This window comes from Leptinotarsa decemlineata, unplaced genomic scaffold (genome assembly GCF_025532065.1).
Source record: "Leptinotarsa decemlineata unplaced genomic scaffold, Ldec_3_MD MMD2_tig00004307_RagTag_RagTag, whole genome shotgun sequence".
Classification (NCBI taxonomy): domain Eukaryota; kingdom Metazoa; phylum Arthropoda; class Insecta; order Coleoptera; family Chrysomelidae; genus Leptinotarsa; species Leptinotarsa decemlineata.
The window spans coordinates 2764379-2781773 of record NW_027412606.1 but is presented as its reverse complement, the minus strand read 5'-3'; the positions used below and the strand labels follow the sequence as shown (position 1 = coordinate 2781773).

At 39.6% G+C, this 17395-nt stretch overlaps 1 protein-coding gene across 1 annotated transcript in view; it reads left to right on the top strand.

Moving 5' to 3' along the window:
- The window catches only part of LOC111508969 (calpain-9), a 204306-nt gene that overhangs the window by 10352 nt on the left and 176559 nt on the right, over positions 1–17395 (top strand). Inside the window, exon 2 of the mRNA XM_074178763.1 lies at positions 13515–13853. Within this exon, the coding sequence (XP_074034864.1) occupies positions 13607–13853 (247 nt within the window). The 5' untranslated portion in view covers positions 13515–13606. The remainder of the gene's footprint in view (positions 1–13514; positions 13854–17395) is intronic.

Genomic DNA, 17395 nt, shown 5'->3' with positions numbered 1-17395 from the left:
CCTAGATCGGTACGACCAATCACTCTTACATCCTTCCTGTTGGAAGGACTTTAGAGGATACTAGACGGACACATCAGGAGGGTGGCATTATATGCATCCCCCCTGAATAACCATCACTATGCCTATCAAAGCGGCAAATTGACAGATTTAGTATTGAACGACCTCATAGAGAAAATCTCGCAATCACTTGACAACAAGGGGATTGCGGTTGCTGTATTTCACGATATTAAAGAAGCATTTGACAATGCATCACCTCAATCTATAGTGGCTTGATCTATGCCATGCTGGTGAACACAACTGCAACTATGACTCTTCGGTGAGACCATTAGGTTCAGGATCACCAGGGGCTGCCGTCAAGGTGGGTACAGATGACCTTGTTATCTTGGCAAGGTCCACGTAGGGAAGGATAGCTTGTAATATCCTCCAAAGCAAGTTGGACGTTGTTCACAGTTGGATCCTGAGGGAGCAGATGTCTGTCAACCCCAGCCAAACTGTGATACTCCCCTTCTCCAGGAGGAGAAAATTGGGGTTTGGGTCCCAAACGAGTCCATTGGATTCATGAGATTGCCTTGTGGCCGAAGGCTTCATAGGAAACGGCCCAGGCGAAGCTCCCTTGCTTATAGAGACAGGCTTGTCTGGCCATCAGTACCACACCGTCAGCGGCCATGGAGATCCTTTCAAATCTACTTCCTCTCCACATGTTTCTGGATAGAGAGAGAGAAAGAGAGAGAGGCAAGATGAACTGCATATAGACTTGTGCACATTGTCAATTGCACAAATCAATTCAACGCAGAGTGCCACAGTCTGTTGGTGGACCCTGGAAGCATTCCTAGTATACCTTGTGGATTCTGGAAATGATCTCTAACTTTATGCCTCCAACTGCCTCATAAAGTACTTTACCAAGAAAGGAAATATTAGGAGCAGATAGTTGTTGGTTCACAGATGGATCAAAAACACCTTCCGGTTCTGGGGCAGGTGTTTTCAGTCGCAAACCCAGGACCTGCCTAAGAACCTATGCGGACTGTATTTCACTCGGAAATTCACGCTAGTTAATACACAAGTCATACACAAATCAATAAAAATATCCTCAGACAGTCAAGAGGCGTTAGAAGCTTCCGGCTCCTCCCGAGCAACTTTTAATTAAATTGGTAGCAAATTGCCAAAAACGACTCTCCCCGGTAGGAAGACTTGACACATTGTCTGTGGTCCGGCAGAGCCGTACTTTTACCATCTGATCTGAAAGACCGCTCACCATACAAACTAATCGGGTTGGTTGAGAAGCTGGGTTTATTTGGTCGAGTGTGAATAGGTGTGAGCCACAATAAACCCTTGCGGGTTGCGGTGGAGGCTCGAATAGACCCACTTACTTTGGACCCAACTCAACCTAGCCTGTATTCCAAACACTCGTTATGAAATTTAATCAGATATCATTCACAGGATTGATATTTCGTCTCCAGTTTACGGAGAGTAAAAAAATCAAAAACATCAAGAAATAGTGAGTCCTTCGCGAAAAATGCCTTTCAAAGTATATGAAAAAACCGCCTTTTTCACTTACGTTCATATTGACATTGACGTTGCTGTGTATTTGGGTTTTCAGTTCATTCAAGTGTATTCAAATAATTTTCAGAAATATTATGCTAATAATAATCCATAAATTCTACTTGTCCGACAGTTGTTCAGTTTTGCCAGCAAACAGATTAACGAAACTGGGTTAATATTGTTAAGAAAACGGAAATATACCGTATAAACACCTATGACATGTAAATGATCTAATTAGTGCATCCATCAAATACATATTCATTCGTTGATGATTTTAATTAAGAATAAGTCCCACACCAATTCTATTCTTTTATTATATCAACTATTCCAGGTCATATTCAACGGTATAAACTTGAATTTATTTCACTGCACCAGAGGCTATGAAATGAGGATCACTAAAATGAGGGAGTGAAAAATGTAGTTATATTCACCGGCTTTAATGAATGACAGAGAATTGTTCTGAAGAAACAGAATATTATGATAGGTTATTCTGCAATTCTTCATTGGCAGGTATCACTAGGTTGTTACAAAAGTTTCGTCCGATTTTATGATACTACTTCAAACTATAATATCTCAATGAATACTTACTCAATCAATCGAAGTAAGCGCATACTGAATCAGAGCTCTTTTGCCAAAGTAACACAAGTCGAATAATTCTATCAGCTTGGAAGTTGCCTGGTCGTGATTAGCGAATGTTTTACCCATGTGGTAATTAGGGAAATGCTTGAAACGCTGAAAATCGATTGGCGAGAGGTCTGTTGAGTATGGTGGATGAGACAGAACTTCCACGCTCAACTCGCACCTAAAGGCTGGCTTTCGATCAAAAGAGGTCAGATATCAATCTTGCTGAAGTTCCCATCAGTAAGTTGAGGACCGCTCGGAGAGCGGGGGTGGATAGAGTGGGGTAGTAGGTTCTCCTCACTAAATAGCTGGGGGGAAAGCTTCTACTTCAGGGCACTCAACCCGGGGGGGCATAGGGGGAAGATTCGAACAGTGATTAGTGAAATATTGGGTAAACTAACGGAATATTGGGTAAACTATAATCCGACAAATTTCAATATAAAAAGAAATAACTAAAAAAGCGTGGGAGGCAGCCATTGCCCGCCCCACTAACGGAGTCTCAGCTGACGATGAATCAAATTTATTCATCTGAAGACCACAAGTGGAATAAGACATGTCAAAAAATTGGAATATAGAGACAAAAAGCAAAATTTCAGAGTAAAAAGTTAAATTTTGAAATGATACGTACAAGAACAGACAAAGTACACTACGATCCGAATATCAAGATGAAATATACAATTATACACAGAGGACTACAGAATACACTATCAGTGATTTAAATATCCATAAAAATATTCTTTCAAAGTATAGAAGGCTCACTCAATTAGTACTTTTTCCAGTGACTTCTTGAATCTGGAATAGGTAGGTTCATCTGTGATATTTTGGAGAATTTTATTGAATATTCGATGCTTAGTGGACCGTTTAGATGAGAGTATTCAGCAAATGCTGAATGTGGATGTCATTATGACAGAGTAAAGTATTTATACATTTGTAAATGTAACAAGCAGTTTCCAATATGTGAAGAGAAATGGGGGGTGATACTTGTAGCTTTCTGAAGAGAGGTCTACTAGATTCTGTTTGAGGTTTGCGAAACATGGCACGCATGCACTTTTTATGGGTGATGAAGAGAGGTTTGGCAGCAGGTTATTGTCTCCAGACTATGATTCCGTATGCCACTTTCGACTAAATTCCTGCAAAATATAAGTTTTTCATCTTTAGGGTTCTGTATATGGATCTGTAGAGTAGGGAGGGTGAGTTTAGACCCACAGCACTTAGTCAACATGTGCATCCTCCCGAAAGAGTTGTGTTCCTAGGTCATCGTCCATCCTGTCCTTTCCAGGAAGATGAACAGGTCAATAGGAGACATCTACTTATTGGCAAGTGTAGGCCAAGACTCGCCGAACACACACTCTCTTTGGCAACCTTGTGGTGCCCCACGGAGTCCTCCGCGAAGGATTTGGAAGGTGCAGCGACATTACTGTCGCATTGCCTTCTTGAGGTTACCTCCGTGGAGGTGCACAAATGAGGGACCATTCCTGCAGGGGCACCCGGTTCCTTGCCTTCATTCAAAGCGGAGCTCTTGGCGCCTACCGCAGGAAGTGCGCTTACTGTTGGAGGTGGAGGGGGGAGGAGGAGGGTGCACTTATAATAGCCTTGGCCTTTGTATTACATGACGAGGTGATATGCTACGTCCAGCCTCATTCCAAGCGGTAGATTGGGGTGGACATATCTGTTCATCCCCAGCCACCGCCTTACATTCAGGTGAGCACTTTTGTCCAGCCTCAAGATTGGTTTTTGTTTTTTGTTGTCTCGCTTTTTGTGTTTCATTCATGTGTGTTCCCACGAGTAGGAAGGGAAGAGTTGGTCACCTCTGGCAGAGCCCCGCATTACCAGAGGTAGGCTGATTACAATGAGGTTTCGCCCAGTGTCCCATTCTGCGGCCATTCAGCTGTCGGCACGATTCCTTACACCTTAGCTTGGGTAGGCTGGTCCACAGTGGCACGTTCCCCTATTTTCAGGTGGCGGATAGGGTAACGGTCAGTCCCCTGGTCGTTTTCCCCCTGGGGACGCACCTGATAAGTAGCCCAACCCACTTTGGAGTTGTCAGGACCTCATACATACAGCGTATTCGAAATATTTTGGTGTCAATATTGTTTATTAAAGTAGAATATGTGGGTTTCCCAATTCATTTCATCATTTATATTGAGACCTAAGAAATCAACAGAGGTATTATGGCTTACGTTAGTATTGTTTAAGGTCAGATTGATATTTTTAATTTGTTTTTGTCTTCTATGGAAGATGAAAAATTCAGTTTTTTGCTGAGTTTATATAGAGCAGATTTTTTAAAAACCATTTTGCAATTTTATACATCAAATCAATATCAGCTTGTTCATTCAAAACATGAGATTTTTTAGATACCAAGATTGGTAGATCATCTGCATACAAGATAACTTCAAATTCTGATATATAATCCACAATGTCTGCCAGATACAGAGAAAACCAAATTGGAGCTATTACACTTTCTTGAGGAACACCTACTTTCACAGTTAGTGTACTGATGTAATGTGTAATAATAAGAGCTCTTTCATTATGAAATAATAATCTGAACCAATCGTGTGTTCTTTCTCTAATGCCTAGTGCCCCGTGTTTGTCTAGTAGCCGATTGTGTGGTACACAATCAAAGGCTTTGTTCAAATCACAGAATACTCCAATTGGACCTTTCATTTTGGTCAAACTCTTCTAGAATATTGTTTATAGACTCAGTGGTAACAGTATGTTAGGTATCACTAATACATTAAAACACTTCACTCTAAACAACTAATATATTCCCCAAATAATGTTTCGCCACAACAAACGTATCCGACTCTAGTCTACTCAATAATGAATATCTCTCGATAAAACAGCTGCTTCCATGAATCATCCTCATTACGCATATAGGGCGGTTGCTCCTAACACGGCCATACTTACTTTTGTTCGCCCTCGAATTCGAAAAATCTAAAATGAAAAAAAATATATAATATTTTTTGTAAGTAGAACAACATATCAATCAATCCAAGTTCCGACACTTGGATTATATATCTGGCGTCAATATATCCAACAACCGGCCTTTGCACCGGAAGTGGCTTCAATTTATCCAGCTATAGGCCTTGATATCTAAAGCCGTCTATTATAGGCCTTGATACCTAAAGTAATCTATTCAGCTATAGGCCTTGATACCTAAAGCCTTCAGCTATAGGCCTTGATACCTAAAGCCGTCTACTATAGACCTTGATACCTAAAGTATTCTATTCAGCTATAGGCCTTGATACCTAAAGCCGTCTATGGACACGGAACATATAACTTGATGTCTTCTACATCATATTCTCCAACATAGGGAGCTCCTTTGCTGGTCCTGGCTGCATGGATATCCTCTTTCACCTCGTAATGATCATGAGAAAGAACTTTGACAATTCTAAAAGGACCTTTATATTTTTCCAACAACTTCTTGCTTTGGTTATTATTAGCAGGTAGATTCGAAATTCTAACTGAGACCAAGTCTCCGATTTCAAAAGTGTGAGCTGGTCTTCTTTTTCTATCGAATACTTCTTTTTGTCTCTCTTCATTTCTTTTCAACTTCTTTTCTGCTTGCTTTCGCAATTCAGTGACATCTAGGGACTCATTGTCATCATCAACGTATCGGTCAGTCTGACTTCTCAAGTTTATAGTTGTTTTTACGGAAATTTTCCATCTTCTATTGATAGAATTTTATTACGTAAATAAGAGCCCAAGTTTCTCAAATCTCTGATATTTTCTGCCTCGGCCGCTGAAATAATATTTTTATTTCCGATTGCTCCCAAAACTAACGAAATTTTATCCTCATCTGAAAACTTCACCTTTAGGCTATCAATTCTAGCTAAATGTTGAAAGGAAAATTCATATAAGGAACATCCGTGTGTCGGTTTATGATTTGCTACTTCCATGAAAAGTGTATGCATATCCCTTTTTGGATGGAAAGTCTCTAATGATTTGATTTTCCAATTCTCCCAATTATAAGATGGCCAATTTCTATCATTCACAACTAAACTTTCATACCAAATTTTAGCAGTGCCTCGTAATTTACTTAATGTATGTTGAATAGTTTGATTATTTTGGCTATTCAAATAACTTCGCATGATGATCAATAATATCAATCCAACTGTTTACATTGTCTATTAACGGGTTGAATTCTGGTATAACATTCGATGCACTGATAACTGTGACACTAGGCAAAGGAATTGGAAAACGACTCACCCCTACTCTGGTAGAATTATGCTTGGTTCTTTTTGTCTTACGTTTCCGTTGTCTTTCATCGGTGTTTGATGAGCTAGAGGAACTTGTAGAACTCGAAGAACTTGATGAACTCGAAGAACTGCTAGGAGAACGTCTTCTTCGCTTTCCCATGTTGTTGACGTGAGATACAACCACTCCTGATGTTAGGTATCACTAATACATTAAAACACTTCACTCTAAACAACTAATATATTCCCCAAATAATGTTTCCCCATAACAAACGTATCCTACTCTAGTCTACTCAATAACGAATATCTCCCGATAAAACAGCTGCTTCCATGAATCATCCTCATTACGCATAACTGAACTATCGATATATAGGGCGGTTGCTCCTAACAAGTAGTAGTTGACCGTGCTTTTCTGAATCCATGCTGTTAGGTTGGTATTAGATTAAATTTACTTATGAAAGGATTAAGCCTCTCTAGCATGTAATATTCAAAAATTTTTGAAAATAATGGTGTTGACAGATATAACTTCAAATTTTTCGAGTCGTGTAGGGACTGTGTCTGTTCCGAAAGAATAGTTCAAAATATGGATGACCGGTGATAACAGAAATGGACTAATTTCTTCAATTGCATAACCAGGGAGGTTGTCAGGTCCCACGGAATGTTTGTTTTTGAGTTTCGCAAAGATGTGGATCATGTAATTTTCAGTGAATGGCAGTAGCAACTTTGATACTATGATACTGGATAAAAATGTTTTTTCAATTCCTGAATTCATGGTAGCTTTTTGAAAAGTTTTTTGAAATCCACCGATTTTGCGGTTGCTCTTCTCATGATTCCACACAACGAAATTTTTTTTTTACTCTTCGTCATTGACTGTTTATATCTTCATTCAGTTATTATTCAAATATCGGTTAATAAGTATGTCTTTTCCAGTCTAACTAATAATCAACTTCAAAACAATGAACAAATAACTATAACAATAAATACTTCAGTTTGGAAAACAATCGCCACCAAAATGCCAAAACAGTAGAAAGGCGACGGAGGAATATGATGACCATGACATATGTAACCCAAGCCATGGTTCAAGGTGGATAGTCTACTATTTATTCAAATGAGAAATTTAATACTTTTACAATTCAAGCTAGACAGACTGTAGCAAAGCAAATGCACTGATCTATAAATAAAAAACACGTAAGTGACTTGAAAATCTGTCAATACAATATCAATAAATGCAACATATCCAAAAGCGAGCACTTTTTCCAATCATCAGAACTTCAATTCTCTTCTCGACACGTTTTTCACCAACCAAGTTGACGTCTTCAGGAGTCAAAAAACCAAATTCATAACCCTTAAACAGGGTAAATTTCCACTTTCCGTTAAACATCCATGATTTCGGCTAGAAATTCGAAGGAACTTAAGTTTTTGGAAATTTCAACAGATCGCTCTTTGGAATGGGACTTTTGTCACTGTTGATAGTTCTAATGCCACACTGTGCTATTCAAATACTTTTGAAAGCATCGAAAAATCTAGTGTCATGTATCGATCTCAACAATTTCAGACAGTTCTCATTTATCCTATGTCTGTTCTTCCGTAGCGAGTTAAGCAATAATATATTTTTCTGGTCGTCGAAATCGAATATATGCGGCGTGGTCTTTGAAACGAGTTTCAAAAGGTCGCATAGTCTGACCGATATATTTTTTATTACAGTCTTCATAGCTCATCTCATATAACCGTGACTTCTAATTTATAATTCGCCCACATCTTTTTATTTTATTATTATTATTATTATATCAAATATATCAGGATGGTGGCACTTGGGGCTCTATTTGAAGTAGTATCAACTCTATATATCATTACATTTGTGCCATGCACAGATTTTAGGGCAGATTGTTTTTAACGGCCTATAGCTGAGTATAAGCGTTTGGACCCAGGTGAAGGACTAGTTTCATTTTAAAAAAATTGATTTTTTTAAAAAAAGCTGTTGAGTGCTAGAGGTTTGAAGTATGTGGTGGAAGATTTGAAAGCTAAAGTAGGTCGAATTGAAGTTAGATGGTAACTTCGATCGATATCGAAATAGATGAATGGAATAAAAATGAGTAGAAATAGTATCACAAAACTGGTGAAAAAATTAACCTTCAGTATCGATGAAGGTTTGAAAATTGAATTAAATCATAGAACAAATTATTGTGGCATGGGATTCAATTGGGAAAGATTAGGGAAATATAATTAGGAATGAATTGAAAGTGAATGATGTGATCCATTTTGGATCAAATTGATTTGTTTTCGTTACACATTTTATAATGTATGATTTTTCACTTCATACTAACTATTCATTGCTACCTAAGTTTTTCCCATTTATTCATCTTCCTAATGCATTTCAAATACGTTTTCAGTATCAATAATCATGTTTTGAAGCTACACATCGAGGCAGCTGTATTCAATATTTTCGCATCCACGAGTGGATCACATCTTGGAGAAACCCTGGAATACTCTGAACGTCAAGCTAGATTCTTCAGTCTACAAAAAAGTGTTTTTTGAGAAACTGTTATGAGTCTTGAAAATTTTTTTGATAAAAAAATTTGATGAAAATAGAAACTGTCTTAGAGTTAACATATTCATTATGTGTTCTGTAATAGATACAACAAGGCTATATTTCAAATCTTATGTCAACTTTTTATACCTCGACCTGCTTTTTCAAAAGCTGTTTTCAATTTGGTGTCATTTCAGAGTGCAGTTCCTCAAAAAATTTTTGGTTTTATAAGAAAATAAATATTTTGAAACATTCATTTTTCCCAACGTACCTACACACTAGTTTCTGGTAAATGCCTGCCAGAAAACAATCACTTCCCCAGCTGATACCACGCTGGATATTGATTTATATCTGGAGCCATGTATGCAAGATACCTTACAGAGTTTTTTTTTTCTGTACCTTGGGAGCTGTCTGACTTGTCCATTTATTCCGAGTCTTCAGGAAACAATGCAGGGCTTATTGCGTTTGTTCTCCCATCTTCTCACGACACCCATTCCATCAGTCTCGTTCCCTGTACTAGTTTGCACAGGTTCAGTGTTGGATTTTCATCATATTCTTCTGGACGTAATTTCATACGTCCATATATTGCTTGCCTCCTGTGATTCAGTGCCTCACATTCGCATAAGATGTGTAGAGCTGTTTATATCCCTTCGTTGCATAATCTGCAGCTGAGGTCTCTATTGTACAACCCCATTTTATTCAGGTGTTCTCTGAGCGGACAATGACCGGTTAGTAACCCTGTAATTATTCTGAGCCGATCTACTGTGTTTGTTGCCAGGTACTTTTGTCCAGTACTCTGTGTGTTTCTAATTGGTCCATATCCTAATCTGGTTTCGTACCAGTGATTTTGATACCCCCAGAGCTGGTTCAGGACCTATATATGAAGTTGATGATCCGCGTCTATCGCATTCATCAGCTTTATCATTACCTGTGATTCCTGAATGCCCTGGCACCCAGTACAAAGTTAATTTGTTCCTGTTTGCAAGTTCATTCAGTTCTTCATGGCATTCCCAGACCTTACAGAGGTTAGTCTTGCAGTCTTCTTATACGTGTATATCTCTGCTTGATACAATCTTCAAAATTATATAGATTTCTGTTCAGTTCTATCTTCAATTACATTTCATTTCACAGAAATGATCTATGGATCATCATAATATTTTACATACCTTCTCAACATAGTTCCAGACTGCTTGTATTATATTTTTATGTTCAAGGGCATTGTCGTTTCATGCAGACAAGATATTTGTGTTATCTATTTCTATATAAACTTCTAATCAGAGGACAATGCCTTCTTTGCTCTGTTGATTTTTTATTATTCATTTTCACTAACTGTTGTTTCTACTCGCTAATAATGGTTAATAACAAGACTTTTTAATAATCGCTCATTTTTTTAATTATTGCATGACTATCTTGCGTGTTCAACATGGATTTTGAATCGTATCCTCGATAGATTAGTGAAGAGTAAACTTGTAAGCAGACTGGATATTTCGACGGTAAATGAGCTCATCGAATATTTTTCCCAGGGATAATGATGAGCAATTATGAGGAGAGACAAGATAAACGGCTGAAAACTGTTGAATGCGAGATCATTCTTATTGAGGATCTTAACGATGTTTGTTTTTTTTTAGTTTGCAGTTCGAACACTTCGTGAAAGTTTCAGATCCACTAAAAAAGTTATTTTTTTCACTACGTCACTTTGAGACTTTCAATTTTGGAATAGTTTTTTTCCATAAAATATTCACTTCACAAGTGATTCGCAAAACAAGTAGTTTCCAATGCTCCCAAAATTCACAGATAACCTGTTCTTACGATGCACTGTTTGGAAACTTTGGTGTAGTGATGAATATCACTGGAGTACTATCCTAATATGCAACCGTTATTTTTAACACCTCTACACGTGTTTCAACCATCAAGTGATCAAGAGGAAGAACAATCTTCCTCTTGAAGTCGATCCTCATGAAGTTATCAAGAGGTGATGGGATACAACTACAGTAATATTCAGACTTCCAGTTGATTAGAATTAGTCAGTTTATCAAGTCTCCAACATATTTTCAATTGAACATCTTTCTCCCCCAAGAAGCGGTGGCATACACACCCAGGTTGAAAGCACGCCGGTGCAGAGTCAATTCAGAAGTAGCTGATAAGTAGGACCCAATTCCAAATTTGAATAATCAGTTTATAGACCTTCATTGTACTCAGTAAATATTATTGATCCATCGTCATAGATGATCGACATTCATATAACCATGTTCGCTAGTGATACCACCATGATTATATCAGACCATACAACTGAACATTTTACAAAATTAGGAAAAATGGAGTTAGGCTATGTTTGGTTAGGTTAGGCTATGTAAAAGACTCGGTTAAATTAGAAAATAGGGATGAATATTTGAATTACATTTTGAAAATAATAATTGAAAGATTGTGGTGCTAGATCAGTTAAGTTATCAGAAATGCTAACTTGTACCGCATGATTCACTTTTCAGGTCCATATAAAAAATGGAAATCACTGATTGATTTTTCAATCTGTATACAAAATTTTGTACACCAACAAAACCGGAAATGAAAGTGTTGCATTTCAATATCTTCTGTAATGAAATTGGAGAAGCTTTTGAACAATTAGGAGAATTTTCACGTCACTATGTGAGGTCTGAAATGCGCACCTTTTTCCTGATACAACAAACTTACGGTTCCATATTTTTCCATACTGGTCCTCCTAAACAGGTTATACTTGAGTCAAAGTCGGTATTCAGTCAGTTGTCGAAAATTCTAACAAATTTCACACTGTAATATATTTCAGAGCACTAGAAAATAAGATCAACATTAAATTAGTATATTTTAATGTGACGAACATGTTTTCAAATAATCGAACAATGCCTTTTTCTACTGAAAGACGTACCAGATAAATAGAATACCAATCCGTATATCACTGAGGAACTATAAAATCTCTTTGTTATAGGTTAGGTCAGGTCCAAAGTGAGTGGGTCTATTCGAACCTCCACCGCAACCCGCAAGGGTTTATTGTGGCTCACACCTATTGACACTCGACCAAATCAACCCAGCTTCTTAATGAAGCCGATTAGTTTGTATAGTGACTGGTCTTTCAGGTCATATGGTAAGAGTACCGTTCTTCTGAACTCTAAAAACCTGATTCGTTTCCCATAATCCAAACAGAGGCGACATACACTGTCTTCCGATAGTCCGAGTCTCTCCATATGATGATTCAAATGACAGTGACCTGTAAGAACGCCTGTTAGACATCGTAGTTCATTCCTACTGTGGTCCAAAAACTGTTTGGTACCAAGCTTCGAAGGGCGAATAAAAGTATTGGAGTGATCCAATCCATGAAGATTCTGCCAGAAGTCTGGCAAAGCCTTAAGCAATGCTAATGACAGGTTCTGGTCCAATGCAACTGCTTGCAACACCATTCTTTGCAAGGCAGGCAGTCAGGAATCCAGACCAGAGACAATATGTCACTTTATTCTACCGAGGGGAGTCGTTTATCGCAATTTACTACCAATTTAGACGTTGCTCGGTAGGAGCCAAGAGCTTTCAACGGCGCTTGACTGTCCGATAATATTTTTATTGACTTGTGTATTAGGTTTGATTTTTTCTATCATTTTGCACACAATTCAATACCGTAAGTTGACTGCCAGTCTTCAAGCATAGCCCACTGACTAATAAGAAAGTTTTTCTTCCTTATACAGAGGAATCGGGCAAATTTCGGATATGCAGTTGGTTAGTACCTCGTCCACTAGATGGAGTGACATTTTGTTGTTTCGCTCCAACTTAGGAAGAGGAATGAAATACTCTGAAAGAATTCCGATTTTCAATTATGGAATATCATTGACCATCGATGATGGTCACTATCTTGCACTGATGAGTGGCTAATGAGCCCGAAACCGGTCTGCAAGTGTGCCCGTTCGAAAATTGAAGGTCGACTCTTTCAGTTGTATTGCCAATCGCATATGCAGGAAATTTTCTGTGAATATTCCTGCACTGACGCCTGTCGGATATAATCCAATGCCCTTCGTGGTATTAGCCAGGGGAGTAGTTGTTTTCTGATAGGAGTCAGTCCATTTAACCTACTGTGTAGGTGAATTAGAGACTGGCTTGAACGTTCAAAGTTCATTTCTTCAGATTTGTAAATTTTGACTTGTTTAGGATCCATTGGTATTTGAAGCAATCCAAAAGTAGTGTTTTTGATATGATAGAGGTAGAATTTTGTATCGCAGATAAGGTATTGGTGATTCAGGTGACTATTTTGTTATTTCGGGTACAGGTTTATCTAACCCACCTAAATGACATTGACTATATTTGAAGATTTCTTTGTCAAACTGAATGAATCAAAACCTATATTCAAACTGAATTCCCACAAAACAAATAGGTCATCAATCAAACAAGTTTGATTTACTCAGAAACGATGAATTGTGATGAATTAGTCCAACATCTGATAAAAATTCATGATAGTGAATATTTCAGTAAATCCTTAATTGAGGGAAATTCACTAGTTTTGTGATTTTGTGAACAGAAAATCTCATGATACAATGGTATTTGAATACAAAAAAAATTGTTGATAATAATATATTTTGTTTTTTCGAAAGCACTTACAGTATTTTTTTTTGTTGTAGATCTTCCAATATAGTGATACGAAGATGATGTGAAAGTGCATTTTGAAAATGTGACTTTGTGTTGCGAAGGGGTTATTTTGGAAAAAATTATAATGCCTCAAACTGCCTCTCGAGGACCAATCCATCACCACAATGGACACGTGGGTTCCGGTGGACAGAATGGTTTCGGACCCAGTAGCTTCAAAGGTCATACTGGGCATAACGGACAAAGTGGACACAACTGTCACAGTGCACATAATGGTTACATCGGTCATAGTGGATATAACGCTCATAGTAGTAATAATGGGCAGGCTTCGCACTTTCAGCAAAATGGTCATTTGAAAAATAACGGTCATGCAGGTGAGTTCGGAATTTTTATTACTTTTAACACGTTGAATGCCCCGTATATATTCAATACTTTTGACAGGTACCAATCTATTTTTTCAATGAAATTCACATTTTTTATATCAAATATCCCAGAAATCATTGAGAATAGGGTATTTCTGTTGTTTTTTTGTTTCTGACGTCAGAAAAAACAAAACGCGTTTACGCGTCGGGGGCACTGTCTGATGAATTTTGTGACCAATGCCACCAACGCGTTTACGCGTCTTGATTTTCTTAGAGTAAAACACCCCACAACACGTGTTTATATTTATTTATGGAAGAATAACCTATATCTGAAACAAAAATGTCATACTCTGAATCTATTTCTACTCATGTATTCTCCAAAACAAGAAATATCGAACAATGGGTCCTTTTTCCAGTAACCCTGCAATCTATTTAGCTGAATTGTGCCTGTATGCAGGAGAAGCCCAAGAAAAACTTTTAGCTCGGGCACAGTCAGATCTCGCCATCTTGATATACGGGACTGTTCGGTTTTGCCCTCTGAACAAAGTATTTCCACTGCATAAATGTTTGTTTGATTAACAATTAATCCAAAAAGGCGTTATCAAAAATTAAATTAAAATAATCAATAGGTTCAATGCCAGCCGGCTGCTCTAACAGTTGCTCAGTTTTTACAAATGGTTGCTTTTGAATATTGATATTGTCATTCCAATTTGAAGTCAAATTTGTTGGGTTTGTTGGGTTTCTTACTATATTGGCCAGAGGTTCATCGTCAGAGTTCTCTTCCGAACTACTACTTTTCCCAAAGTTGTTGCCAAGGTCACTATCTGACAGGAACAGTTCCTCATCATCTGAGCAGTTTGCCAGAATCGTCAATTCTGCATCAGTTAATGCCTTCTCAAATGGAATATCACATTTTCGTTTCTTAATGCCACTTGGACCCGCATCTGAATCAGCCATTTTAGATATCCGGCAGTGTTACCAAAAAAACCTGAATTCCGAAACCAACCTTGATTTTCACTTGACTGTACGCTAAGCTAACGCTCACCCCAATATACACAAGCATAACCAACGCCCAACTGAAATGTAGCTCATAGAAAGTAAGCGGACCTAGCACGCGTGAACGCGGTAGAGGCATCGGGCGCCGCACATGGCGAGCGTGTCCTCCGGTAACACTTACATCTGGGTCGATTTGCCTCGAGGGGGCGTGTCCAGCGACTCCGCCCCCTCCGACCGCGCGTACCGTTCGCCGTAACGGCCGGCTGGCCTCCCAGACCTGAGCCCCAGGGATTTTGGGACTCAGTTCCTGTCTGAGTACGACGGGAGGTTGGTTTGCTTCAGTTAGCTCTCCTGGAACAAATGACTCCTTTTGGAGGTACTGACCCCGCCATGAAGCCACCCCCAAGCCTCTCTCGGCTTCAGGGTGACCCCCTGGCATTCCACCACCCCCTAGCGCTTCCGCTAGGTCGTCAGTATCCAGCTGGTTCAGGATGCGAGGCGCTCCTGTGCGCGACGCACCCCTCTCCTCCCAGGGATCGCTAAATGCTCCGACCTGGGGGCATCGCGACGCCTGGCGTCGGACGACCTGTGCTTCGACGCTTTGTTCCATTTCCATGTGGCCAGCATCTCCAAAGCCTTCGTTGCTTTGAAAACGCTGTCCGTAGCATGAATCTCTTGTCGGGTTCGACAATGGCTCTATTTCCTGTGCACATGCGATTTCTACAGGATGGCTGTACACCCTGTGTATCTTCGGACTCCTGGTTACCACATAAGTGGGTAACTCTTCCGTCATGTGTCTCATTATCTCGCGTTCAGGCAGAATTGTCGGATTCGGAGGGAACGCTCCTTCCGGTTTTCGCCGTCGGCAAAAATCTCCGATTTCTGCTTTTTGTTCCGGTTGGGAACAAAACTGCGAATTTCGTAGTTTCGGAGCCGATCTCAGCATAGGGGATCGTACTCGCATAGATAACATCGCGCGAAGCCCTAATTGGGGTTCGCTTTGCGGTCTAGCTGGTGCATCTCTTCGGAGATGGTGTCCAGTTTTCTGTAGCAACGTCTCCTGACGTTCTACTTCCGCGTGTAAGAGATCAATCCTTCTCATCGCCGAGGTTTTATTTTCCCTAATGCGGTTTAATTCCAACATGCTATTTCGCGTTGTTTTATCGCGATTTGAGGACGACTTTGTCCTTTGGGATTTGTCGAATTCTCGAATTATTCGGCTTGCCGAAAAACCACCAATGCCCACGGTTTGTCGCTCTGCGACCAAGGGAGAGGCACTGATGTCCTCGTTTATTGGAAAAGAACGGTGAGTAGAACCTAGCCTCAGACTGGCTGATCCTACCGGAGTTCTAGGAATACTGTTTCCTGTGAAACCAGATTCCAAAGGGGTTCCTTGTCGGCTTGTAGGAGTCGCACTCAGGCGACTAAAAATGTCTGACAGGAAGTTAGTTTGACCGAAACTTGTGGTCTCGCGATTTGGCACTGGCGTATTCTCGGCAAGTTGCGCTCGCGCGTGTTTTGCCCTAGTCTGCATTTCGATTTCAAAAGTCCCTAATATGACTCTGACGAGGAAATAGTCAGAGGGTAGGATTCACGGAAATCTATGTTTTTAAGTTCACCCTTGATTCGCGAAAGCTACTTTCCTAACCAAGGCCTACAGGGTGAACTGAGCTAGTGATGTAGGAACGTGGAGCCTAGCGGTTGAACAGCACCCTAGGATGAGGGCCGCTCGCAGGATTAGGTGGAAAGGTATCGAAGTCCTGGAAAGGTCCCAACGGTTAAGTTGAGTCGTTCGCCCGAAGGACGTAACTAATGATGTCTTGACCCTCTCGAGTTTAATCTCTAAACACCTCGATCTTTAACACCGCAAGGTGATCGGGTGGGTGAGACCGAGCAACTTTAGTAGGGACCTGCTCTTCCTTTGCAGGATTTGGGCTGCTTTCCTTCGGCGGGGTGCCAAAAGGAACCTGGACAAACGTAAAGTATGGTTATGTGCAACAATAATATATTTAGCCAATAATCTGCTCCAATATCCGTTGTAACAGCTCCCAAAATATCCACGGTCCTGGAAATTCCTCTAATAAATATCCAGCCACTAATATATCCTGATTTGGTTTCAAGGGATCCTGGGAATTCCAAATTCCAGTAAAAATTCCTCCAAATTGGCTATATAGTGTTAACCGCAGCTTCCTGAAGGCTCCAATGATGTGTTTTGTCTCTATTTAGTTCTGAAAAGAACCAGAGACTCGAATTCATTCAAAAAATCCTGACCGCAACTTGAAACTTCTAAAATATCTTCGGATATTTTAAATCGTTGTTACTTGTTCACTACTTTTACTTCGACTAACTATCGTGACACGGAACTCCGCATATTTATCCTAAATAAACGGGCTCTCTTCCGCGCCACTTTCAGCCAACCAGAGATCGCAAAAGCCGTGCGATCCTGACTGACCTACTTTCAATAGTTCCACTACGAAAAAAACTCATTTCGTATGGATTTGCCAGCGTTTACGACCTGTTTTTATGCAGGCGCTGGGCTTTGAAGTAGGAATACCGCT